General features: G+C 45.7%; 1 protein-coding gene across 6 annotated transcripts; it reads right to left on the reverse strand.

Annotated features, from left to right (window-relative positions):
* Positions 1–1,394: 1,394 nt before the first annotated feature.
* On the reverse strand, positions 1,395–25,630 carry Gripap1 (GRIP1 associated protein 1). 6 transcript variants are annotated; one of them, XM_026406735.2, is made up of 26 exons: positions 25,584–25,630; positions 23,089–23,155; positions 22,888–22,949; positions 21,844–21,870; positions 20,907–21,014; positions 16,604–16,754; positions 15,673–15,857; positions 15,425–15,472; positions 14,750–14,781; positions 14,613–14,660; positions 14,382–14,481; positions 12,931–13,008; positions 12,621–12,713; positions 11,783–11,917; positions 9,952–10,047; positions 9,488–9,700; positions 9,246–9,359; positions 8,265–8,342; positions 8,066–8,161; positions 7,905–7,961; positions 7,697–7,796; positions 5,836–5,966; positions 3,992–4,114; positions 3,756–3,849; positions 2,760–2,914; positions 1,395–1,961 (listed from the first exon to the last, which is right to left on the reverse strand). In XM_026406735.2, the coding sequence occupies exons 1-26, from the start codon at positions 25,623–25,625 to the stop codon at positions 1,869–1,871; spliced, it is 2,526 nt and encodes an 841-aa protein (XP_026262520.1). In that variant the 5' UTR covers positions 25,626–25,630; the 3' UTR covers positions 1,395–1,868. The 6 variants fall into 6 exon arrangements, with proteins under 6 accessions (XP_026262520.1, XP_026262519.1, XP_026262523.1 ...); XM_026406734.2 differs by having other exon boundaries at positions 7,658–7,796; XM_026406738.2 differs by lacking the exon at positions 12,621–12,713.

A 25,630-nucleotide genomic window follows, 5' to 3' on the forward strand; every position in this document is an offset into this window, starting at 1 on the left:
CTGTGTCCCCTCCCTGCCCCCCAGGCTGTGGAAGGGCAGGAGAAACTGGGGTGCGAGGGTTATTGATGGGGGCTGTCTCTCTCCAGATGGACAGGTCTTTAAAGCCACCCCCTAGGAGTGTGCCACAGCCCCAGTTTTAAACTTCTATCATGGGACTGGAGCATGCATCTTCCACTGTCTTGCGATATGAAATGTGGGGTACAGGGAGTGCAGACAGGGACAATTCAGGCCCCACCCCCCAGTCCAGGCAGGTTTCACGCCAAGGGGGCAGGAGCCCTTATCTGTGCACACCCAGTGACTGCAAATCACATCACATCCTCTAGAGGGCTCTGCTCCTGGTTGGCAGGAGCACAGAGTATGAAGAGTCTATGGCAGGCATAGGTGGGTTCAAACTCAAAACTTTGCCACATTTGCTATGTCCTTGAGAAATGCCTTGCATTGTTTCTTTGGCTGTCAGAATGGAGTTATCCCTACTTGACAATGTCATTTGGAGCATTAATTGAAATGATGTGAAAGGGGATGACCCAGGGCCTGGCACAGATGATTTCTAATCTTAGATAACTAAAGTTGTGTGATGAGGGCACAGTAACACAGGAAGTATAGCCTTTCAATCCATTTACCAACCCATTGGATTCCTCCATTTGCTCACTTATTACACTCTTGATTTGTCCACCCTCCCATCTACATAAGCAATCACTCTACCCACCCCTCCACCTATTTAGCCATTAATCCATCAACCCACTTGCTCATCCATCTGTATGTTCACCCTATCCAACTATTCACCAACCTATCCATATGTATCAGTATCCATTCATCTGTCCAATCACTCATCACTTATGCACCCACTCTTTACCCTCCCTATTCATTAGCTTATCCATCGATACAGTCCTTTATTCATCCAAGAGTTTATTCCCAACCTGTTCATAAATCCAACCATCCAGCTACATACTCAATTCATCCACTCAACCATTTGTCCATCTATACATCATCTGTCCATTTATATATCCACTTATCCATTCTCTAGTTATCCATTTACTGATCCATCTATTCATCCGCCAATCCACCCATCCATTTCCCAACTTAGCCAAAATTGATCCATGCAAACTTCCACTTATTTATCATCAGTCCATCCAACCACTTATCCATCCTCCCATCTGTCCACTGATCTATACCACAACCCCACGCACATCTACCCACATACATATATCTGCAGATATTTATGCTCCACTTAGTTTTAGAGGTTGGTCAGGTGACAAGTGAGTTGAGGTTGGAGGAAATAATAAAGTTGAAGTCATAGAACTCCCTCCCCAATGCAACAGAGTGACCTTCTGACCCCCAGAACATCCCCCTTGATTGAAAAAAAAAAAAATGAGACCAGACAGTCAGTGGGTGGGCCCGTCTGGCCAGATGGTATTTTGGCTGCACAGCCTTTATACACACACACACACGCGCACACACACATACACGTTGCTAGAACGCTGAACACAGACCGCACCCCCACCCAACACCCCCAATCCCAAGTGCAGAGTAGTCAGGCTTTCAGACATAAATTAAAAAATAAAATAAAATAAAAAAGTGTTGGTCTCTGGGAGGGAGAGCTCATGCAGAGATGGAGGCAGATCTCCCTGGGAGCCTGGGCCAAGGAGAAATCCCTACCCCTTCCCTGGGGATTCCCACTCCCGGGGGGGGGGGGGGGGCCCTCTGCCCTGACCAGGTCATTTACACCAGCCATCAGGCCTCTAGCCCCTTTAATGTCCAGTCTCCCAAAATACTAGATTTTGGTGTCAGCCCCCATTTCCCTCCATAGCCCAAGGGAGTAGCATCCTGGGAGGTGACAAGGGGAGGGAGTGGATGCAGCCTGCAGGTCTTTAGCTGGATTCTCCAGGCTCTAGGTCTGGGTCAGGTGACCCCACGCACTCCTTGCTGAGTCGTACAATTTCCTGGGACAGAACTTCCATGTCCTAAGAAACAAAAAAGCCATAATGGGCCAGAGAAGTAGGTAGGGGAGGCTCCTTCATTTCCAATGGTGTCTGGCTTGGTTTGGGAAGGTTCTTGGAGTTCACAGAGCCTTCAACAGAAGGCTGGGCATGGAGAAGATGGGAGCTAAGGAGATGTAGTGGGTCACCTGCTGTGGCCCAGTGCTGCCAGAGGATATAATTGTCACCCTCACCACCTTGTCTTCTACTAAATGTGAACTTGCTTCTCCAAGGTAGGAGCTGGGTCTGACTCCTTTATGAATCCCCCAGAGATGGGGGAAATATTTGGGTGAAAGAGATGGGCCAATGGACATGTAGGTAAACACATCAGGGATCTATGGCAGGCAAACAGGTGCACAAATGCATTGTGAAGAGGCCATAGGGAGGACAACAGGTAGGGAGGCAAGTCATCTGGTAGGTTGGCAAGGTAAGACAATGGGTGAGTGAGGAAAGAGAAGGATAGGTCAGGAAATGGTTGGAAGACCTGGGAAAGATGATTAGATAGGTAAAAGAGTAGGTATATGGACAGATGAATAAATGGTTGGGTGGGTGTATAAATAGATGGATGGATGGGTAGGTGGAAGAAAAGAGAGACGAGTCAATAATAAGTTGACCCAAAGATGAAAGATGGGAGCATGAAAGGGTGGTGTATATAAGAGTAGGAGAATGGCTGGGAGGACAAAGTCTGGGTAAGTGACTACAGGGACTGGCAGAAGACCTGGGGCTCTGTGGCTAGGGAGACATGTGGTTAGATAGATGGGGAGGCTAGTAGGCTACACTCGCCTTGTGCAAGTGCATATTCTTGGTGAGCTGCTCCTCCAGCATGTTCTGCAGCTTCTTGTTCATCTCCCGAAGGTTCTCGTCTCCTGGCTTCACTAGGTCTCTCAGGACGCTGCCCAGCCCGCTGCGGTCTGTGTGGCCTGCTGCCACAGACACATCTGCAAGGGCCCAAGCTGAGCACTACCCCCTCGGCAGAGCCGGAGGAGAGATGGGCAGAGCCAGAGGAGAAAAGAGGGGAACAGAGCAGAGGAGAGGGGAGGGAGAGAAGCCATGTTATGTAGGGGGGTGGAGATTTTGACATGTGAAACCAAGCTTTGTCACTTAATAGCGATGTGACCCTGAAAATGGGGGTAAATATCTAAATCATGGAGTTGGAAAGATGCATGACTGCATGAAAATTATAGAGCACACAGTAAACCCTCAGCACATGCCAATAGGTATTGTTCTGCTAAGGAAAAATCAGGGGGAGAAGAAGGTTTGAAAGAAGGAGCAAAAGAAATAAAGACAGAAAGGAAGAGCAAAGGGAGAGAAGGTAGGAGACAGGTGGGAGAGGAAGAGAGGGTGAGGAAGGAGGGAGAAGAGATCAGAACCTCAAAAAGAATAAAAATACAGAGAATTAAAACTTGTGGAAGCAGAACAATATAGCCAGTAAGAGAAGGTGAAGGAGAGGGGTCAGAAGAAAAAAGATACAAGGAGAAAACAGAAGGGAGAGAGAGGAGGAAGCCAAGACATGGTGAAAAGAAAGGAGACAGAAGACCAGAGAAGCACATTAGAGGAATGGGGAGTAAAGGAATGACAGGCACACAGAAAAGGGGAGGAAGAAAGATAAAAAGACAGTTTCCTTGCTATCCTCTCCATGGGTTGTAATTTTGTTAATAGATGCACTGAGTTCCAAGAAGAGAAAAGCCATAGCATACATGGAAAATGAGTAAAGTAGTACTTGGAGAGCCAAGTAAAGGCTGGATGGCAAGGGGTGAGGACAGGGGAGGGGGCACTGACCGATTCGGCTGTCCATGACGTAGGTCTCAATGATGGCACTTTTCCGGCAGAGGTCCTCTGCCATGGAAGCACTGCTCACCTCCAGGTGCTTCACCTGCAAAATAGCCCATCCCACATCAGACCCCTCAACTGCACATGATCACCCATGAGGAGAGGAGGAGGGCCTGACCAGACCCCCTCCTCACTGCCTGGCCAAGAGCACTTCAAATGGGGATAAGCAGAGAGACAGATAGTACCTTCTCCTCTAGCATCCATTTCTCCTGCTGTGTTTCTGCCAGCCGTTGAAAGAGCTCAGCCACTTCCTCATCTGACAGCTCAGCTGGCCGAGGGGGCTGGGCCTGAGGGCTACTGGATAAGGACTGCAAGGAAGAGGAGATAGTGACCAGCCCCAGATTCATCATTGCCCACCCCAGACACAAGTCAGGAGCTGGAGTTGGATGGGAAAGTGTGGGCCCTGTGGCTGGAGCTGTTGGTCAGTCTTGGCACCCTCAGAAACTCTGTGTTCCCCTTGGTCTAAAGGCAGATAGAGAATAACTACCACATCAGAGCATTACTGAGAAAATTAAGGGAGATACATTAGCAAATGAGATCTTTTAGCCAACAGGAAATGGAGGTGAGAGCTGATAAAGCACCACTAGTAAACAAGTAAAAAAATTCAAAAGGTAGGACACTTCTTATAAGTCAACTGGCCTGGTTTGTTCCCAAGATAATGTCACAAAAAAGGGACCAAAAGAAAGCTGGGCATGATGGTGATGCCTGTAATCTCAGAGACTTGGGAGACTGAGGAGAATCACAAGTTCAAGGCCAACCTGAGCAATTAACAAGGCCCTAAGCAATGTAGCAAGACCCCTTCTCAAAAATAAGAAGGGCTAGGGATGTGGCTCAGTGCTCACGTCAGTGGCTTTGGTTGAATCCCCAGTACCAGACTAGATTAAAGGGGGAGAAAATAACGAGATGATGTAACATGTGCTCTGAAATGGAATTCTGATTTTCAGTTTTCAGAAAAACAGCAACAAAGAACATTTTGGGGCCAACTAGAAAAATATGATTAAGGTAAACTAGAGTATTAGATAAGATGAAAATTTTTAAAATTGGGAAGGTAGAAACCAGGTGAACCAAAACATGTTCTTAGTGCCATTTAGGATTTTAAAATGAGGGATCTGGAAGGGTATGAACTAAGATTTTATTTAGATCAAGGTTTCACTATGTTGTTCAGGCTTGCCTTGAATTACGGGATTCAAATGATCTTTCCTTGCCCTTCTGAATAGCTGGAACTGCAGATGGGCAACACTGTGCCCAACTTGAACTGAGAATTTATAATAATGACCTTTGTGTGGTAAAATCTTTACTCACTTGTTTTTGTTTTGTTTTGTTTCTTTGTTTTTTGGTACTAGGGATTGAATTCAGGGACACTTTACCATTGAATTACATCCCCAGTCCTTTTTTATTTTTAGACAGCGCCACACTAAGTTGCTGAGGCTAGCTTTGAACTTTTGATCCTCCTGCCTCAGCCTCCTGAGTACGTGGGATTACTGGAATGCACCACCATACCGACTTTTTTTTTTATTCTATAATGTACACATACTATTTATGGAATGATAAAAAAATTTCCAAATAAAACTGGCTAGCAAGGAAACTGACATAACAGATAGCAATAATAATGAATAATAAGTGTGATTTGGAAGAAGGGACCTCCTACATGGGTAGATACACTTACTACACACCACATACTTTATGGCTCCCAGAAAGGTGGAATTAGCTGACAAATGCTGAAACATGATGGTCAAAGAGAGAAAACGATTGGCCTGTCCCCCATGTAACAATCCAAGTTGATAAGATTGGGAAGAACTTGTCAAAAAAAATGCATGTGCCAGGAGATTGGGTTGTAGTTCCAGTGGTAGAGCATGTGCTGACATGCCCAACGCCCTGGGTTCAAATCCTAGCACCAAGAAGGAAAACAAAAATGCTTGTGCTAGACTCAGAGTAGATGGCTGCAGCTGAGGGAAAAAATAGGGGGATGCCCCAATTCCAGATTTGGGGCAGGAAAAACTGGGATTGCACACTCTTCCTTGTCCCTTACCCTGGCTGGAACAGCTGAGCTCTCCTTTTCCCGCAAGATCTCCCGGTAGCTGAAGGAGGAGATGCTACTGCTGTCTCCTGTCTGGGTCCGGCTTGGTGAGTTCATCTCAGAAAGAACCAGCTCCTCAAGGCCTGGAAAGTGGAGGGAAGAGAAACTGAGCCCATCCCCCTGGGTCCCAGGGCACCAACTGGCAGGAAGAGGCAGAAAATAGATTTGACAGAGATGGAAGGAGGCAAAGAGACACACTAGGGCATGGGAAAGTCAGAAGCAGACAGGACAGGGAAAGACAGTGAAAAAAAAAAAAAAACAGCTGTCTTAGTTGGCAAATACACACAATAAAAGAGAGCCAAGGTGAAAGAGGCCAGGAGAAATAGGGGATACCTGGGCCTCTAGTAGCATTAGCACTCAGAGTTGGGCATGAAGAAAGGAAAACAGAACCCTGGAGAGGGCATAGGGCACACTCACACACAGAGAAAACCCCAGAGGGACAGGAAGCTAGAGCAGATGATGGAGACGATCAGAGACCCTGGCAAAAGACATGAAGCAGAGAAAAATGATGGAGAAGCCAGGCTTGGTGGCATGCATCTATAATCCCAGTGACTCAGAAGGGTAAGGCAGAAGGATCACAAGTTTGAAACCAGCATCACCAATTCAGCAAGACCCTCAACAATTTAGTGAGAAACTGTATCAATATAAAAAATAAAAAGGGCTGGCAATGTAGCTCAGTGGTAAAAGCACCTCTGTGTCCAACCCCCAGACTGTTAAGAAAAAGAAAATGATGGAGACAGACTCATGGCCATGCACTAGATCTCAGTTCCATTTAATGGACAAGATGGAGGTATGGTATACCATTCTAATCTGTTCTGTGTGGCTTAATTTGTAACAAAACAGAAACAGAAACAAAATTCCTGTTATAAAGAGGTGACTTCAGGAAACTGAGTACCTCACAGAGAAATTGATTTGAAATGAGATAACATTCATTTTGCTATGTACTTAAAACATGGGCATTGAATTTGTGCCACTGCTCTTGTGGCTGTTTCTCAGTGTCAGGAAGGGTATGTTAATAGCACACCCCAAGGGCTCTCTAGCATGGGTGGGGTGCTGAGTGAGGTTCCACATGTACCCTGAGTGGGAGAACGAGAGAGCGAGTTTTCTCTGAGGCTATGGTCTGAGAGATGCAACAGAATCATCACTGCATCTTACTTATTTCAATGTATTTATAGGCCACCCCCATCCAAAAAAGGCGAATACAAACCTAATTTTTATGTCTGTCTTTGCCTTAAGTGGCAGAAATAACATGAATTGGATTTGGTTGTATAATAAAACAGTACAATGTTGCCGCTTGCATGGATGTCTGTCTCCCTAGCTCCACTGGGAGTTCCTAGAGGGGAGCAAATCAGGGGGCTTTGTTTCAGGAACCCTGGACTTGACTGTGGGAATTTATAGAAGGAGAGAATGGATACAACAGATTTAGAAACACCGAGTGAGGTATAGGAGTGTGTACGTGGGGGTAGTGGGAATGCAGACAGAGAGAGGAGATAGAGAAAGAATGAGATAAATGGACAGAAAGAATAAAAAGTGGGGAACAGAAAAGGAGAGATGTAGAGAAAGAAGGCAGGGAGATAAAGGCAAACTAAGAGGAAAGGGAACAAATGGAACACAGAAACATGGAGAGACAACAGAGAAAACAAAAAGGGAGAGAGAGAGAAAGAAAGAAACAGAAGAAAACACGTAAGAGTTCAAGAGGGACAGAAGAAGCCAGAGAGAGGATCAATGGAGGTGCAAGAAAGCCCCGGGACCCATATGCCCAGGCCCTGGCTACCCTGCACCGTAGCCTTCTCTTCCTGTCCTGGTGCCTCACCAGAGCGGCTCTTGCTATTGGTGAGGATGTCCTGCAGCCGCTCCTGCAGCTTGTCGGCCCGTTTTCGCTCCAGGTGCAACTGCCGCTTGAGGTCTTTCAGCTGTGCAGGGACAGGGGGAAGATGAGGGTTGAGGGCCAGGGGGCCCATAGGGAAAGGAAGGGCATACATGCCAGGAAAGGGCTGTACAAGGGCACCTCCCCATTTTACCGCAGCACTGCCCTTCTTCTCCAAGATCCGCTGCCCATCCACTGTATCCTTCACCTCCTGTCAGGTAAAGGCAGCATGGCTGACAGATGCCAGAACAGCTGCCTGCAGCACACCCCCTCTTTACCCAAGGGTGTGTCTGGGGCCATAGAGGGACCATTGACCTGCTTCAGGTTGCTAATAGTCTTCAAGTGGCCATCTCGCTCCTCCTGGGCCTGCTGAAGCTGATCGCGTAGACCCTGTAGCTCCTCCTCCTTGCCCTGTAAAGCAGAGAGTAGCTCAGGCTGCAGATTGGGAAGCCTCTGTACTCCCTTGAGGGCCCTTCAGTACCCGGAAAGAGGAACATCATCAAAGGAGAAGCACCTTCAACTCAGCAGTATGCTGCTCCTGGCACTGCTTTAGGGCTTCCTCTTGCTCCTGCTGCTGCTGCTGTAAAGATTCCTACAAGACAAGTCCTGGGTCTGGCCACAGCCCCCCAGAAGACATTATGCCCAGTTTAAGGGTATACTGCAGTGGGGCCCTTCAGGCATGCAGAAAAGAACTTCTTGCAGGAAAACACCACATGCTCTTAGGCAGAAGTGTTACATTTAAGCCTGTGCCATTCATATAACTCTAGATTTGCATTTACATTTTCTTTTATTTAACAACACATAACATAACACTTACTACATGCCAGGAATATTCAAAGGGTTTTACATATATTAACTCATCTTCCCTAATCCTCCCATAATCCCTAGACAGTAGGCATTATATTTATTTATTTATTTATTTATGCTGGGAGTTGAACGAAGTCCTCATGCACCCTAAGCAAATACTCTACCACTGAACTACACCCCCAGACCCTATTATTATCCCTTTTCTACCAAATATGAGAACAGGTCACAGAGAGGTCAGATGACTTGCCCAAGGACACACAGCTAGCAAATGGCCCAGCCAGAATTCAAACCCAGGCAAACTGGCTCTGGTCTGTGCTCTTCACTGCTCCTTGACATTTCCTCTTATGTATTGTCCTGAGTTTTCCAGAAAATGGCAATAAAAGCTCCTGTTCAAATCAAATCAGTATATCACAACAATTTCCTGATAGAAGTAAAATTCCAGGAACAGCAGGTGCCTTTTCAAATCTGCACAAAGATGGGGTGGCACTGCACACCTAACATTTTGCCCTGTCTGTTGGCCATTCCTTGGTCTACTCTAGAAGGCTGCTATTGAGCCAGCAGGACTGTGGCTATAGACACAAGTCCAGGACGTCTCAGAAAGTTCTAGGTCCTGACCACTTCTGCACCCTGGTTTGGCCTGGGTGCCCGATAAGCAGCCTCTATGTCTCACTGGGCACCACCAACTCACCTCAGCTTCCTTCAAGCGCCGTTCAAACCAGCCCTTGGCTCCATCCATGGAGTGTACCTGAGCCTGAAGTTCTTCCACTGTCTGCTGGAGATTCTCCAACTCCCGTGTTCGGGCCTGGAAGGGGCATCCAGGGCAAGGTAGGCTGAGGACCAGGCACCTCACACATGCCATTCATTGGCTTATCAACAACACTGTGGCCCCCAAGGTTTGGAGGAGGAAGGGCATTGAATTTACCCACCCACCTTCTCCTCCCGGATCTGCCCACGGAGCTCCTCCTCCTGCCGCTTTTTGTCTTCATGCAACTCTCGGAGCTCACGCTCGTAGCGGGCACGCACCCCCAGCACCTCCTTTTCATGCCTTAGTCGGACTGCTCCCAGCTCTTCCTTGTGCTGAGACTTCTCCTGCAGCGTCTCCATGGCTAGTTCATCCAGCATTGCCTTGCGCTTCTCAGCACTCTGGGGGGGTCAGAAGGATGGCAATCAACCTCCTTCCCTAATACTGGAAAAGGGCCACCACCCTGTCCCCATGGCCAAGGAATTAGCCAGACACCCCTATCTCAGTCCAATCAATTTGGCTGAGTCACTCTCCCATCCTCAGAAAATGGGTCATTTTCTTCCCCCCCTCATTCCCATGGATTTGAACATATTACATCCCCCAATTTCCTTGGACTGAGCCAGTCCCTCCACCTCTCTCCATGGTGCCCTACCTTCCTAGCCTCCTGGAGTTCCTGGATCAACTGCTCCTTCTCCTGCCCTATTTCTTGAAGTTGTTCCAGAAGGCGACTATTGGCCCGTAATGACTCCTAATGCAGGAACAAAGGGGATGAGTTTGATGAAGAGCTAGTAGGTGCTGGTTACCTGGGATGCTTCTAGTAGACCATCTCCCTTTCCATTGGTCAAGTGAGTGTTATAATCTCAACCTCTACACAGCTAGTTGCTTCCCAATATTCATTCTCCCATACATTCCTAGCAACAGAGTTTGTGGTTGGGTACATGATGGTCTAGCAAGCATTACCCCTCTTCCTTCAAAGTTAGGTGTATCCATGTGATTTTTTTCTTATTTTATTTTATGAGACAGGGTATTGCCATGTTGCCCAAGCTGACCTCAAACTCCTGGGCTCAAGGGATCCTCCTGCCTCAGCCTCCCAAGTAGCTGGACTACAGGCTGGTGCCACTACTCTCAACTCACGTGATTACTTTTTATGTATGAAATTGGTTGATGTAACTTAGGTTATGCTTTTTTTTTTTTTGGTACTGGGGATTGAGATCAGGGCCTGGCACATACTAGACAAACACTAAGTTACATTCCCCAGCCCTTTTTATCTTATTTTAAGACAGGATCTCACTAAGTTTCCCTGCTGACTTCAAGCTTGGGATCCTCCTGCCTCAGCCTCTCAAGTAGCTGCTATTAGAGGTATGCGCCACCATGCCTGGCAGGTAGTGCTCTTAAAGGAAAGGGGAATACTATTCCCTGCCCTATTTCCTTCTTCCTTCAAGATGGAATGCCAAAATGATGGTGGAGGAGCTTGAGCAACCACCCTGAATGCCAAGATAGAAGTCTTGTGTTGAAGGTGGGAGAAGAGCAATAGAAAAAGAATGAGGGTCACTGATGATTGCAGAGCCATCACTCATCCTTAAACAACCTACTTGGAGTTTTACATGAAAGAGATTTAAACTTCTCTCTTATTTAATTTACTATTATTCCAGTTTCTATCCAAAAATGTAAAATCTAAACCTTTTTGAGTACCAACATGAGACCAGAGTAGAAAATTCCACATCTGACCTCTTGTGATAGGTCACAGTCAAACACAGGTGTGGGGCTGAGGTTGTGACTCAGTGATAGAGCACTCGCCTAGCACTGGGTTCGATCCTCAGCACCACATAAAAATAAATAAATAAATAAATAAATAAACAAACAAATAAATAAAGGTATTGTGTCCATCTACAATTTAAAAAAATTTTTAAAAGTTTATTAAAAAATAGAAAAACACAGGTACAAGCCAGGCACAGTAGTACACACCTATAATCCAAGTTACTCAGAAGGCTGAGGCAGGAGGATTACAATTTCACGGACAGACTAGATAACATAGCAAGATCTGTTTCCCCCAAGGGAAAAATACAGGTGTACTAAAAATATGATATAAAACTACTTCCAGGCTATATGTATAAGGTATATACAAAACAAATGAATTTTGTGGTTAGACTTGGGTCCTATTCCCAATACATCTTGGTAAGTATATGCAAATATTCTAAAATCCCCAAAATCAGAAATCTGAAACATTTCTAATCCCAAACAGGTTGGATAAAGGACACATAACCTATACTATGGAATCAGAATGTATATCCTAATGAACTGAAGAGGCCCAGCTTCGGAGAAGCAAAATGATTTGTGCCAGGACATATGGATACTAATAAAGTCAGGGAAACAGCCTGGAATCTAGGTCCTCCTGACTATATAGTCTCCCTACTGCACCTCTTGGGGATTCCACTGAACCAGTACTAGGGAACTGTAAGACAGACCAGAGCCAGAAGTATCACCTGGAGCTGGGAGTTGAGGTCATCCTTCTGTCCCATGAGATCCTCATACTCAGTTTGCCGCTGCTGTAACTCAGCTGCTAGCCCAGTGGTCTCTTCCCGGAGCATATTCAGTTCTTGTGTCTTTGCTGTTTGGATCTGCAGAAAGTGTGGTGATGGGATATGGAGTGAAGGGGCCCCAGGGACCCAGGCATGAGGCATGGGCCTCTCAGTTCCAGAAAGGCATGAAGAAAATTAGAATGAGAGAAAATTTCAAAAGAAAAACAGTGAGGATAATGTATAAATATGGTATATTCATGCAATGGAGTACTTCACAGTGATAAAAGAACAAACCCAAGCTATATTTGGATAAACCTCATGTATACAAAGGTGCCAGAAAGTAGCCAAAGACAAAGTAACATTGATTCCATTTATATAAAGTAAAAGCAAATGAAGTGAATCTATGTTGCTAAAGTCAGAATGATGGTTATTTCTGAGGGAGTATTGACTGGAAAGGGTAAAGGGGACCTTCTAGGGTACTGAAAATACACTATTTTTTGATCTGGGAGGTGGCTATGTGGAGACAGAAAAATAGGAAGATTGAGAGATAGAAAGATAGAATTCACTGAGTTATACACTTAAGATTATTATATTTCATTCACTTTACTGGAGAGAAACTAGAATGTCAGAGAAGCAAGGATGGATGACTAGAGAGAAGAGGGCTGGAGCCAACAGAAAACAAAAACAGAAACAGGTACCAGAAAACAGCATGGTATCCAAACACCCTGCCTGGGTATGGACCAGAAAGAAGAGAAATGGGAGAATGAGGAGGGATCAGCAAGGGCTCTCATGTGTCCTGTACCTGCTCCAGGGCAGCCAGGCTAGTCCTCAAGGCATTGTTCTCAGCCAATAGCCCTTCCACTTGTTCCTGCGCATCTGCACTCTGGATGGACACCTGGCCCCACCCCCACGACAGGTGAGAGCGGGTCCAGAACAGGAAGGCAGGACCTACCCGCAGCCAAGAAAGAAAGGAAACAGACAGACACACGGACCACAGACCAGGACTAGGAGAAGAAAGACCCCCAGGGACCTGCCTACCTGTGTAGCACCCACTCACTCAGGCTGCCAACTCCCTCAACCTCAGATCCCCAAACCCACCCAGTACAACGTACCTGATCTTGTAGGGCCCTCAAAGCTGCTGCATGCTCCAGGCGTTCTCCCTGCCGCTGATCTCTTAACTCTGCCAAGCTCTGTGGGTACCAGGAGGTCAGGGGAGCCCATTCCAGACCTCAGCCACCCCTGAGGTACATATAACCATACAGACTCCCTTTTGAGTAACCAACAGTGTGTCCCCAGCACTTGTGAGTTTGGGACTACCCATCAAGGATGTCAGGTTCACCAGACTCCAGGTCACAACCTGAAGTGGCCTTAGACACTCTTGTACCCTCTATCCCATCCTTCAAGCATGTCAGATACACCTAAGCTCCTGGTCTTAGCTCTTGGAGGACTCAAACTCCCCTAGCTCCCATCCATAAGATGTCTTACACTAACTCAGATTCCAGCTTGGGAGCCCCAGATTCTCAAGATGCATACAAACCCCAGGAATCACAGATGTGGTCAATATCTAGGGACAATAGCTTTACTCAGACTCCAGGCCCTGACTACCAGGGGTTTCAGAAACACTAAAACCCCCATGTCTCAAGTTTCCAAGGGTTTTGGATCCACACAAACTCCTAGTTCCAGACTCTAGAGGTCTCAAGTTCATACAATCTCCTAGTTTCCAGCTCCTAGAGAAGTCTCAGACTTACTCCCACCACCTATTACTCTGGTCCCCACTCTCTGAGGATCTTCAGAGACAGATCACTACCAGGTCCTGGGGCATCTCAGCCTTACTTAGACTCCTGTTACAGCTTCCATATTCCCAGTTTCTAGGGGGCCTTAGTACCATGAACCACCATATTCCCTTCTCCAATGGACTTATGACTTACCCCTTCTAGAGGAAAACCTAGAGGCTTTAAAGTCAGCCAGCCCCCAACCATCAAGAGCCACAGAACCACCTAGACTTTTATACCAGCCCCTGAAGGTCTCAGACTGACCAGCTTTTTGTTCACTTTCCCCAGGGGTCTCAGGACCACCTAGCCCATGCAATTCCACTTCCTAAACATCTTAGACCCAAACTAACCTCCAGACCCTGAGAGTCTCAAATGCACTACACCTCTAGTACCAACTGTCCCATGCCCTAGGCCTCTGGAGATCCCAAATTTACTGACACCCCTACTCTTAAAGGTCTCAACATCACCCAGTCTCCAGGAAGTTCAGACTCATACCTATTACTGGTCCTAAACCCCAGTGGTAGTTTCAGACTGATATGAACTTGTAATACACAATCCCCCAAGTCCTCAGTCCCAGGGCCTCTGATCCATACAGACCCTTATCCCAAATCTTAGAACTCTTGGGGCTCCTGAGGTCCTATTTTTCTACCTCCTGGGGAAGGCCTAGGCCCATCCAATCTCTGAATTTCCAACATAGGAAATACTACAGACTGCCCAGCCAGTCTCCATGAGCCACAGACCTCCCCAAACAAGAGTCCCCACCCCAGGGATCTCAGGACTGAGCTTCTCACTTGATTGGCAGCCTCAAGTTCCTGCTGCAGTTTCTGGGTACGAGCCAACTGAGCCTTTAGATCAGCTTCCTTCCGCTGTTGTAACTCCTCAATCTTGTTCCTGGGGGTGACAGGGATAGGGCACACTGGATGTGGCTCAAGATTCAAACTCCTAGTTTTGCCCCTGTGATCTTCAGGTAATTCTGCATGGAACAGTCTCTGTCTACCAGTGCTCCCAATCCTGACAGTTACCTGCTGTCATTAAATAGTGTTTCCTTCTCTGTCTGTAGACGGCAAAAGCTGGACACAGAAAGACAGACATAGATGGGTCAGTTTTATAAGTCAGTGTCCCTTTAGGCTCTTAAAAACCATTTAAAAAGGAAGTGTACCTTTCTTGTTTCTTTTTTAGTTTCTCAGAGAGCTGGATGGGAGGGACAAAGGGGAGTAGACAAGTGATGAAAATGATAATTATATTAACAAAGACAAAAATTAACTTAATATTTTCACATAATTTCACTGCACCCTTTCTGAAAGACATGATTTACTTATGTTATCCTATGGAATCCTCAAAATAGCCCTGAGAAGTGACTACGACCAGTCTTACAAACTGGGAAACTAAGTCTCAGAAAGCATAAGTAATTTAGTTGCCTGGCTGGTCAGCAGCAAAAGCATTATTTTCATTTAGATCCCTTGGGCTCCAAAGGCCAGCACTTATGTCCTCTAAATAGTGGCCAATAGCCACATCCTAGAATGGCTAGTCTGGGAGGCCTAGAAATCAGGATCCTAACTGGTTATCTTAATGCTGGACCGCTAGGTTCTAAAATAAGAATAAGGAATCTGTAAGTGCTTGGATAAATGAATGAATGGGCAAAGTTGGGAGGAGACAAAAGGGATGGGGCCTGACATGCACAAAATAGAGTGGGGCCACATTAGCCCATTCCATATTGAAAGTAACTCTGAAAGATAAGTGTGAGTCTCTCCACTTCCCCCATGATGAAACTGAGGCTCTGAGGGAGGCACAATGCTCTTTTATGCTATGCCAGGAATAAGCTGGGCAGCCCCACCTTAGCGAGTTCTTCCTGCAGCCTGGATGTTTCAGCCTGCTTTGAGCTCTGCAAGGAAAGATGAGGGATGGGCTTGTTGTTAGTAAGGACAGGGGAAGGCCTCTGCTTCACCTTATCCTCCTGCCTCCCTCACCCCTTCCCTTCTGCCCACGAGATGGTGATGTCACAGACATCTCCGTGGGACCACAGACAGAGCCAGGGCATCTGCCTGCCTCCAGACATCCCAGCCACAACAGACCCAGGTTTACCTCCAAGCCTTGCAGCTGCTCCCAGAGCAATCTCTTTTCCTCTTTCTCCATTTCCCATTTCAGCTCCACCTCTGCCAATGGCATGGGGGCCATGATAGTGGGAGTGAGGCCCCCTGGGGGGTCTCCTTGGCCTTCACTGACAGTTGAGGACTTCACAGTCTCTTTCCCATAGCGCTCCTGCAGGGCTAGTGGGTTGAATAAGAATATATGATGGAGTGCTATGTATGTTTATGATGGATGAGGTAGTCTCTGAAGTTCCTTGCCATGCTTCAAATAGAGGGAAAACTGGCCTTCAATCCTTCAGGTCACAGAAACCCTGCTCCAAATGCCCACAAGCACCATTCATGCCTTTACAAATCCTACCAACCTCTGAGATCCTGTCTGCCACGCTCCATTCCCCTACTTATAGCTAAATCCTTACTATAAACTCAGAATACCCATCCACATTCTAGCAATCTCCCTCCTGATCATGGAACTAGCATCCACCACCAAACAAGCCCCAGCTGTTCACCAAGAGTCCATGCATTAGGACCTTCCCACAATATACCAAACTGTCTTTCAGCTTTTATCCCAAACTCCACCTATGATCTGAGCTCCTTCATTCACTTTCTTCACTTAGTAAATAGATCCCTTTCAACATTCATGCTGCTGCTCTCTAACATTTGCTAGGGACCAGGCCCTGAACCAAATGCAGATTGATACCAACTCTTTCTACTTCCATCTTTCAGGTAGCAGCCATCACTGTGTATACTGTGCAGATAAGGACCCTTTGGCTCAGAGAGGTAAACTGGCCTGTCCAAAGCCACTCAGCAGTTCTTAGCAAGGCCAAGCCTGGCCCTAAAGCCCTTTTCCTTCCCCTGAGAGGCAGACATTCTTCTATGTTTCACTCAAGTTTTGAGATCCCTACATACCCAGGAGAGCCTCTACATACCTGCCACATTCTTCTGCAAGGCTGTGTTCTCTGCCTGCAATCTTAGCAGCTCCCCATCCACATGGGGTCCAGCTTGGATAGTGCCTGTTCCAGTAGCCCCTTCCTTTAGTTGCTGGTTCTCCCGTTCCAACTGCTCCATCTGGCTGCAGAGCTGAGCAGGGGAAGAGTAAGGAAGCACAGAAGCAGCAAATCAGAATACTATTCACCGAAACATATATAGCACTTGACCACGCAGTTAATAATTCATTTAATTCCCATAAAGAACCTATGACATAGGTGCTCTCACACTTTACAGATAAGGACACTGAAGCACAGAGATGTTAAACAACTTCATATTCACACATCTGTTTAGCAGAATCAAAAAGGTTGAGAATGATGAGAACAATTTCCCCTTTGCCTATTCCCAACATCTCAGATAAACTCTAAGACCTCACACTCCTCTGGAAATTGTCAGCACCATGGATAGTCCCAATGCCATGACTTCTATAAACAGCTCTGTGTCCTGGGTCTTACACCCAGGGATAGTTCCTTCTCAGCTCAAGCACCACAGAAAACTTTAAGAGTATTTCCAGGGCCAGCACTGCTTATAGTTCCTGCCTTGCTAGCTCCTGGCCTTGGAGAGTAAACAATAAAAATAAAACTAAGCCAGCCCCCTGTTCACTTCCTGACTGAAATACACTTCTCATAGAAGTTCCAAGATGATACCTTGTCCCCATTTTCAGGGGATAACATTGAGGCCCAGGAAAATTTTTATTTTTATTGACGGGGATATTTTCTATCCCAAACACTATTTCTTTCACCTAGTTCTTCAGATGATTGGCTTCTGTGCATCCTTTAGTGTTCTGCTCAGATGTCACCTTTAACATAGTATCCCATGGGCTAGAGATGTAGCTCAGTGAGACCACTTGCATAGCCTTAGGGCCCTGAGCTCCATCCATAGAACCAAAAAGAAAAAAAATTGGTATCCCCCAACATCGAAATTCTACTCTATCAAAGCACTGCATTCACTTCTTTCTTATCTGGTTTTAATCACAATTAAATTTTATTTTTTAACAGTCACAAGCACAGATTCTGAAACAAGACTGCTTGGATATGAATTTATACTCTGCCATTTACTAACCAGGTGATCTTGGGACAAATTACTTTATCTCCCTGGGGCTCAGTTTTCCACATCTGTTAAATAAGGATCCTAAAAATATCTCATAGGCTACTGCTAGGATTAAAATGAATAAATAATGTAGAGCACTTCAAATAGGAACTGGTACATAGGAAATGCCATATAAATGTCAGTTATTACTACCTACTAATTTTATTTGCTTATTATGTTATGTCTTTCTCCTAATCCCATCCCCAGAATGTAAGTTACGCAAGAGTGGAGAACATTCTGTGCTGCTCACAATTGTATTTCCAGAACACACAGAACATAGCAAGCATTCAATAACTATTTGTTGAAGAAACAATTGAGCTGAAATATCTTGGCAAACAAGGGGTGGATACAGGCTTCGATCCCAATGCCTCCCTGTGAGCACTTCCAGTGCCTGGGAGGAGTAGGAAGGTGACTATGAAGGAAGTCTCCACACCTGGTCCAGTACCCAGCCCTGGGTAGTACAGGGAAACATGAGCTAGATTTATGGAAAAATGCCTGACCTACCTCACCCCATCAGAACCAAGATACCATGGAGGCAAAAAGCATAGACAAGTAAGGCTGTGAGACCAGTGGTTATGTGAGCACCAGGGGCATGGAACTAGGGGGTGGGGAGCACCAGAAGTTAATGTTTAAAGTAGTGATGAGGCAGACCTGCAGGTCAAAACAACCTATGTGGAATGGACCAATTAAAAAAGAACTCGAGGGCTGGGGTTGTGGCTCAGTGGTAGAGTGCTTACCTAGCACAAATGAGTCACTGGGTTTGATCCTCACCACCACATAAAAATAAATAAATAAAAAAACTTGAAGCCAGGTGCAGTGGTGCAGGTCTATAATCCCAGCAGCTTGGGAGGCTGAGGCAAGAGTATTGTGAGTTCAAAGCCAACCTCAGCAAAAGTGAGGCACTAAGCAATTCAGTGAGATCCCGTCTCTAAATAAAATACAAAAGAGGGCTGGGGATGTGGCTCAGTGGTCAAGTGCCCCCGAGTTCAATCCCTGGTACCCCCCCTCCAAAAAAAAAAACTTGTAGTGAGAAAACCAGAGAGAAGGCTGTGAAAATGTAGCAAATAAAGCTGGGCATGGTGGCACATGCCTGTAATCCCAGCAGTTAGGGAGGATGACATAGGAAGACCATAAGTTCAAAGCCAGCCTCAGCAACAGTGAGGCGCTAAGCAAATCGGTAAGACCCTATCTCTAAATAAAATACAAAATAGGGCCGGGGATGTGGCTCAGGGGTTGAGTGCCCTTGAGTTCAATTCCCAGTACCCGCCCCCAAATATATATATCTCAAATGAGAGGTAGTAAGGGCTGAGGCAGGTGAGGGCCATAGGATGGATATAAAACATTTTTTTCAGTAATGGTGATTGAACCCAGGGCCTCATGCATGCTAAGCAGGTGCTTTATTACTGAGCCATATCCCCAGTCATCTACTTGATGGCTTTTGTGTGTGACACTAAGGATCAAACCCAGGATAGATAAGTGTTCTGTCACTAAGCTATATCCCCAACCCCAGAATTTCAAAACTTAAAAAGTCAAGAAAGAGCTGGTGATGTAGCTCAGTTGTATAGAGTATGTGTCTAGTACGCATGAGTCCCTAGGTTCAATCTCTAGGATTTCCCAAAAAATCAAGAAATATTTTAGAGGACTAGGGATGTGACTCAGTGGCAGAGCACCTGCTTCGCATATGCAAAGCCCTGAGTTCAATCCCCAACACTGCCAAAATAAAATATATTTTAGAGTAAGACTGAATCAATAGAAGGATAATATCATTAGCTAACATTTCCATGGCTGACATTATATCCAAGGCTCTGTTGTAAGTGACTTACATACATTTATCCATTTAATCCTCACAAAGCCCTGCAAGACAAATACTGTTATCAGTATCATTTCCATTTTTTTTCGTTCCAGGGATTGAACTCAGGGGCACTTGATCACTGAGCCACATCCCCAGCTGTATTTTGTATTTTATTTAGAGACAGGGTCTCACTGAGTTGCTTAGTGCCTCACTTTTACTGAGACTGGTTTTGAACTTGCGATCCTCCTGCCTCAGCTTCTCTAGCTGCTGGGATTACAGGCATGGGCCACCATGACCACCATCATTTCCATCATTTAAACATTTGGGAATGAGAATTGACTTTACCATGGTCACAGTTAGCCAAGATTTTAATCTAGGCCTAGCTGGGAGTGGTGGCTCACACTTACAATATCACTAACTAGGGAAGCTGAGGCAGGAAGTTCACAAGTTTGAGGTTAGCCTCAGCAACTCATCAAGACCGTGACTCAAAATTTTTAAAAAATAATAAAATTTAAAAAGTGCTAGGGATGTAGCCTAGTGGTAAAGTATCCCTAGGTTCAATCTTCAGTGATGAGGGGAAAAAAAGTTTTTAATCTGGGTCTTCCGGTACCAGACTACATGTTTGGAACAACTGCTCACTGAACTGCCTCTCCTGGCACTATACTTGCTTAAAGGTTGATTTTTGCTTTGTTTTTTAAGGTATTAAGAAGTATTTTATCAGATGGAGCCTTATAAATACCATTTTTGCTACCAAGGGACTTTTTTCCTGAAAATATGCTAAAAATTTACAAAGAATTAGCCATGGAAACAGAAGATACATAAGAGAACAAAAAGACAAAGTCTCCAACTGCCCAGTAGTTTCAAAAGCAGCCAGGACACTAAAATCAGTGAGGATATAGAATTAACTGATCCAGGATGAATTATCTGGAAGAAGTGGAACCCCCGGCTTATGTCAGACAAAGGGAAGGAAGACAAAAGGGAAGCACTTCAAATACCTTTCCAACCCATATTAAGCATAATAATTTTAGCTAAAAATTCCCCAACACCCTGATGCTCCATACGTCAGCCCCAATTTTATGGAGACTTGAAGTTCAAAGAAAAGGAGTGCCTGGGCCAGGAACCAGCTGACCTCAGGGCTTGAAGCCATCTGATTGCACCACAGTGAAAGGCACCATCTGTCAAATCATTGCCCCCCCAACAGTATTTCAGGACTTGTTTCAGCACCATGGACAGTGATCCAAGGTCAGACCCTGTCCAACCACCAGTTGTTGTCAGGTCTCAGCCTGGGTAGCCCCTGCACATACTTATGCACACAAGCACGCACACAGCATTCCTGTTCCCTCATTTATCCCAGGCACCAGCACCTTGCTGAACTCGGCCATAAGTGTGCTGTTCTGCAAACGGAAGTCCTCCTCCTGGCTGTGCAGCTTTGCCTGCAGCATCTCATTTTCACTCAGCAGTCCCTCGACTTCCTGCAGTGGCAGACATAGGCCAGGACTCCAATAGAGGCAGAAAAGATGAGGAGGTATGGCAAAGAAAGAGACAGAAGAAGATGATGTGGGGGAAGAGCATAAGGTACAGAGAAAGGGGTGATACAGGAGAGAAACATACAGGGAGGGATAAAATGAGAGAGAGAAAAAGATGGATAGAGAGTCATGGGGAAGTAGAAAGAAAGGAAAACAGGGAGGGAGAGACAGACAAAGAAGGGGGAGTATAGGAAAAGAAAAGGAAAGGTAATAACAGGAAAGGAAAGAAGGATCAGAGAGAAAGAAAAAGAAAAGACAGGAACAGGGAGAAATCACCAGGGAAAGAACAGATCAGAGAGAGAAATGAGAAAGTCAGGGTAAGAAATGAGTCAGGATGAGATAAAGGAACAAAGGGGAAAAAAAGAAAAAAAAATGGAATGGGCAAGAGAAACAAGGAGTCAGAGAGAAATAAACAAAAAAAAAACATAAAAGACACACAATGACAGAGATAAGAACAGGATGGAGAAAGACAAAGAGAGGGTTGAGGAGAGAAACAAGAGTCAGAGAGAAGGAAACAGGAAGATAGAGCCAGGAATAGACAGAATTAGAATAAAGAGAGAAATGGAGAAAGAAAGAAAAACACAGAGAGGCAGAATATAAGACAAATACAGGAAAACAAAGACAGACACAGAAATACATGACAGTGAGGAAATGGTAGATGCAAGGGCACACACAGAGAAAGGCAGGCCAGTATGAGGAGATCCCAGCACACAGAGATATATTCCCACTTAGACAGAGTCTCTCAGACACATTCACCCACCATGAGCCCCCTTACCTGAGCTTTCTTGCTCTTGCTCAGTGCCTAAAGTGAAGGGTGGAAAGACAGCTAAAGTGAACAGCGATGAATATATCCTACCCTCAGTAAGGTATGGAGACTACTGTGACTAGTGTTAATGGAGGACAATGATGACATGGGTCATAGGGTGAGATTGTCTTCAACCTCAGAACTTTCTTGACAATTTGGAGCCCATAGGAATAACAGAATGAATGAGTGAGTAAATAAGAGACTGAACAAACGAGAATACTGCTTTGGTGCTACAGCACATAAGAATCTTCCTTTTCTCTATGTTCTTGAGGTTGAGGTGTGACTTAGTATTTAACCCTTTACAGGCTGGATCTCCAAGCTCAGAAATTGTGGCTTTATTGCTACATCATCCAAACATGTCTATATGGATCCCTCTTATAGAACATGGAAAGTGCTTCTCAGCAGCCGAGGGCATGGTCAGGTTTGAAGAATTAGTACCCTAACAAAGAGAAGCCCAGCCTCCTGACAGTGAGATTTTCTGCAATCTGTATTAGTGTTCATCCAACAAATATTTATCCAGCATGTACTACAAATAACATTGTAATAAGGGGGACAGAGCAGTGAAGGAAACAAAGGAGAATCTTGAATGTCTTGAGGAGCTTTAATAGGTTATATTCTATCTCATCTTTATGGGATCTAAGAGGTGGGTTGGGTCTTATATTACCAACAGGATCAGTATAGGGATGGAAAATAGGGGGACAAAGTGGGAATGTGGGTAGAAGTTGGGATGCAGATTGAAGGCAGATTGACTTAGACTATTCAATCAAAAGTTAGTGACTAAGAATGAATAAGTAACTGAACAAAGAATGAAATAAGAATAAATTAAGTTAATCAATAAATTAAGCAGGATTAGATAAAACTAGCCAAATAAAGAGATTTCCATGAGAATTATTTAAATGACTACATGAAAACAGCATTTAATATTAGGTCTAGTTCACTGTAGGTGCTCATTGGCTACATGAATGAGTCAGACAAATAAAGGGTAGCAGAGAGTGGGTGGCTGGAGAAAGGTACCTTTTGAGCTTTACTGAACTCCTTATCCAGATAGGCAACCTTCTGTCGAAGACTGGCAAGTTCTGGTGTGAGGAAAGCAGGGAATTGCAACCTCAGGCAGTGGCAAGGAGCTGAAGGCTCCTCCTGCCAGGCCTCTGAGGTAAAAATCTCAGCCTCTGGCTCCCAAATTCACCCCCACCTAATGAGACCCTCTTGGCTCACCAACGCCATTCTTGCGTAGTTCATCTGAAAGCTGGTAGTTGTTTGTCCGGAGTTCTAGGAGCTGAGCCTTTGGGGAAAAAAGAAGGGAAAAAACTTAGGAAAAGTGCTCTCACCCCCACCACAAGGGAACCGAGCTCCTAGACCCTATGGATTAGACTGGTACCCTCCAAGTGCTTCCTCAGCCACTCCTTATTACTTAAACATACTGCATCCTAAAATGAGCTGCCAGGCTCTGAGCCCTTGTCCCACCTCCTCCAGGTCCACTTATAACCCCAACCAATCTCACCCCTCCAATCCACTCTGCGCTCCAGCCATCAGTGAGCGCTGGCCCACACACATGCGATAAAATTTCTCTTTCTCATCTTGGCTGACTCCTTCACACACTCAACACTATCTTACCAAACCTGGAGGCCCCTGAGGGCAAGGAACAAGGGCTTGCCTTCCCACCTCTTTCCCAAGGGAAGAGGGTCTGGTATTTTCCTCCCCAACCTTCATTGAGTCAAGAGCATTCCCAGGATCCTGTAACTACAAAGGTTCTCAAAACATCTCCAGGCCCCCTTCAAAAATTAAGGAAAGGGCTGGGCATGCCAATGATCCATGCCTGTACTCCCAGTGACTCAGGAGGCTGAGGCAGGAGGATCACAAGTTCAGAGCCAGTCTCAGCAAGTTAGGGAGGCACTAAGCAACTTAGCAAGACCCTGTCTAAAAAATAAAAACAAAAAGGGATGGGGATGTAGCTCAGTGTTTAGGCTATCTGGATTCAATCCTCAGGACCAAAAAAAAAATAAAATAAAATAAAATAAGGGAAAGGGCCAGGTGCAGTGGCACAAGCCTGTAATCCCAGTGACTCAGGAGATCACAAGTTTGAGGCCATTCTCAGCAACTTAGTGAAACCAGCAGCAATTTAGTGAGAACGCTGTTTCAAAATAAAAATTAATAAGGAATGGGAATGCAGCTCACTGGGTTTAATCCTTATTACTGAAAAGGAGAGAAAAAGAAATAAGAGAAATAAAAGAATTAAGAAAAAGTGAAATTTGGGCCATTCTAAACAGCACAGTAGGGCTGTAGGGCTCTGAAGCTGGTTGGTCCCAGACTCATTCACTATCCTCTACCCCACCAGGACCTTTTTCTTCCCTCAAAACACACTAACATCTACCTCTCTTCCCCTGCTCAAAGTCAGAGGGTTTGGTCTCTATAAAAATTTTCCTGCCCCTGTCTTCACCAGGACTCAGTGATCCCTCTCCACATCCTGGTCCAACTGGAACACTTCTTTTCAGTCCCTTAGATTTCCTCCTCAACAGAGTGAAATGGTTTTCTCTCACTCACTGCACAGTGGGATCAACCTTCCTCACCCAAGGATTCCCACCTCCCAACAAGATCTCCCCAGTGGGGGTAGAATGGGATGACTCTACACACTTCAAGGTCTCTCAAATACAAAGCCTTGGGTGGGACAGTTGGATTACTCAGATCCCTTGCAATGGTTAGGGAAGTCTTTCCAATTAATGGTTCAAAGATCTCACCCTTTCATCCCCAAGAGTCCCAGTGAGGAACAACTGTTTTCCCTCATTCAAGGACCAAAAGAATTATTTGTCCTCTCTCAGAGTTCCTGTCCTTCACCCACAGGACACTTCTCAGGATTTTCTCCTTTCAGAGACTCTCAGCAAGGAACTCTCTATAGAGAAGAGCCCACTCCTGAAGCAATGCTATGGCCTTTCATCCATTCTCAAGAGTTCCCACCCTAAAAGAATCAAGTAATCATAGTACCAATTCAGGATACCTCCAAAAAGTGCAGTGATCCTTTCTCCATGTAGTCCAAGATACCACTTTTTTACCTTCTCTGGTCCCCACACACACACCGGTAGGGACTGATGGTATTACCCATTCAGGGCCTTCTTTACCCCGGCCTAAGGGATCACCCCTAGTAATCCAATGGTACCGCCCCTTTGAGGATCCCCTACCACCAAAGGCACAGTATCTCCACTTCCCAGGAACACACCTGGGGGTCTTTCCCCAATCCCCTGGCATAGTAGTATCTCCCACAAACTTCCCACCTCCCACAGGGTAATGGTATTGCCCTCTCAAGGGCTCCCCCCACCGTGACGCAAACGGCCCAACGCCAGCTTCCTTCCTCTCCAGACAAAATGGTTTCGCCCTCAGGATCTCCTTCTTTCAAAGCCCAAAATTATCATCACCCACCAATGATATCCCCCCCCCCACAGACACAAAGATCTCATCCCCCCAGTTCTGAGTAAGGTATTGCCTAGTAAAGGGCACTCTCCCCTGCCCACAAGCCTAACAGAATCTAATCTTCAGAGCCCAAATATCTCAGAATCAAAGAGTATCGCCGATCACAGCCTCAGTTTCCCTTCTCCAGATCAATCCCTTAGACTCAATGTCGATTCCAGCCAACTCATTCTCAGAGCCGGTGGCACGACCGCTCTATACCCCTCCCCCTCGTCGCCTAGCCCGGTGGTCTTTCCCACAGCGAGCGGCACCTGCATCCGCTGAAACTCCTCCTCAGACAGAGCTTGCGCCATGTTCC

Source organism: Urocitellus parryii, chromosome X (genome assembly GCF_045843805.1).
Source record: "Urocitellus parryii isolate mUroPar1 chromosome X, mUroPar1.hap1, whole genome shotgun sequence".
Taxonomy (NCBI): Eukaryota; Metazoa; Chordata; class Mammalia; order Rodentia; family Sciuridae; genus Urocitellus; species Urocitellus parryii.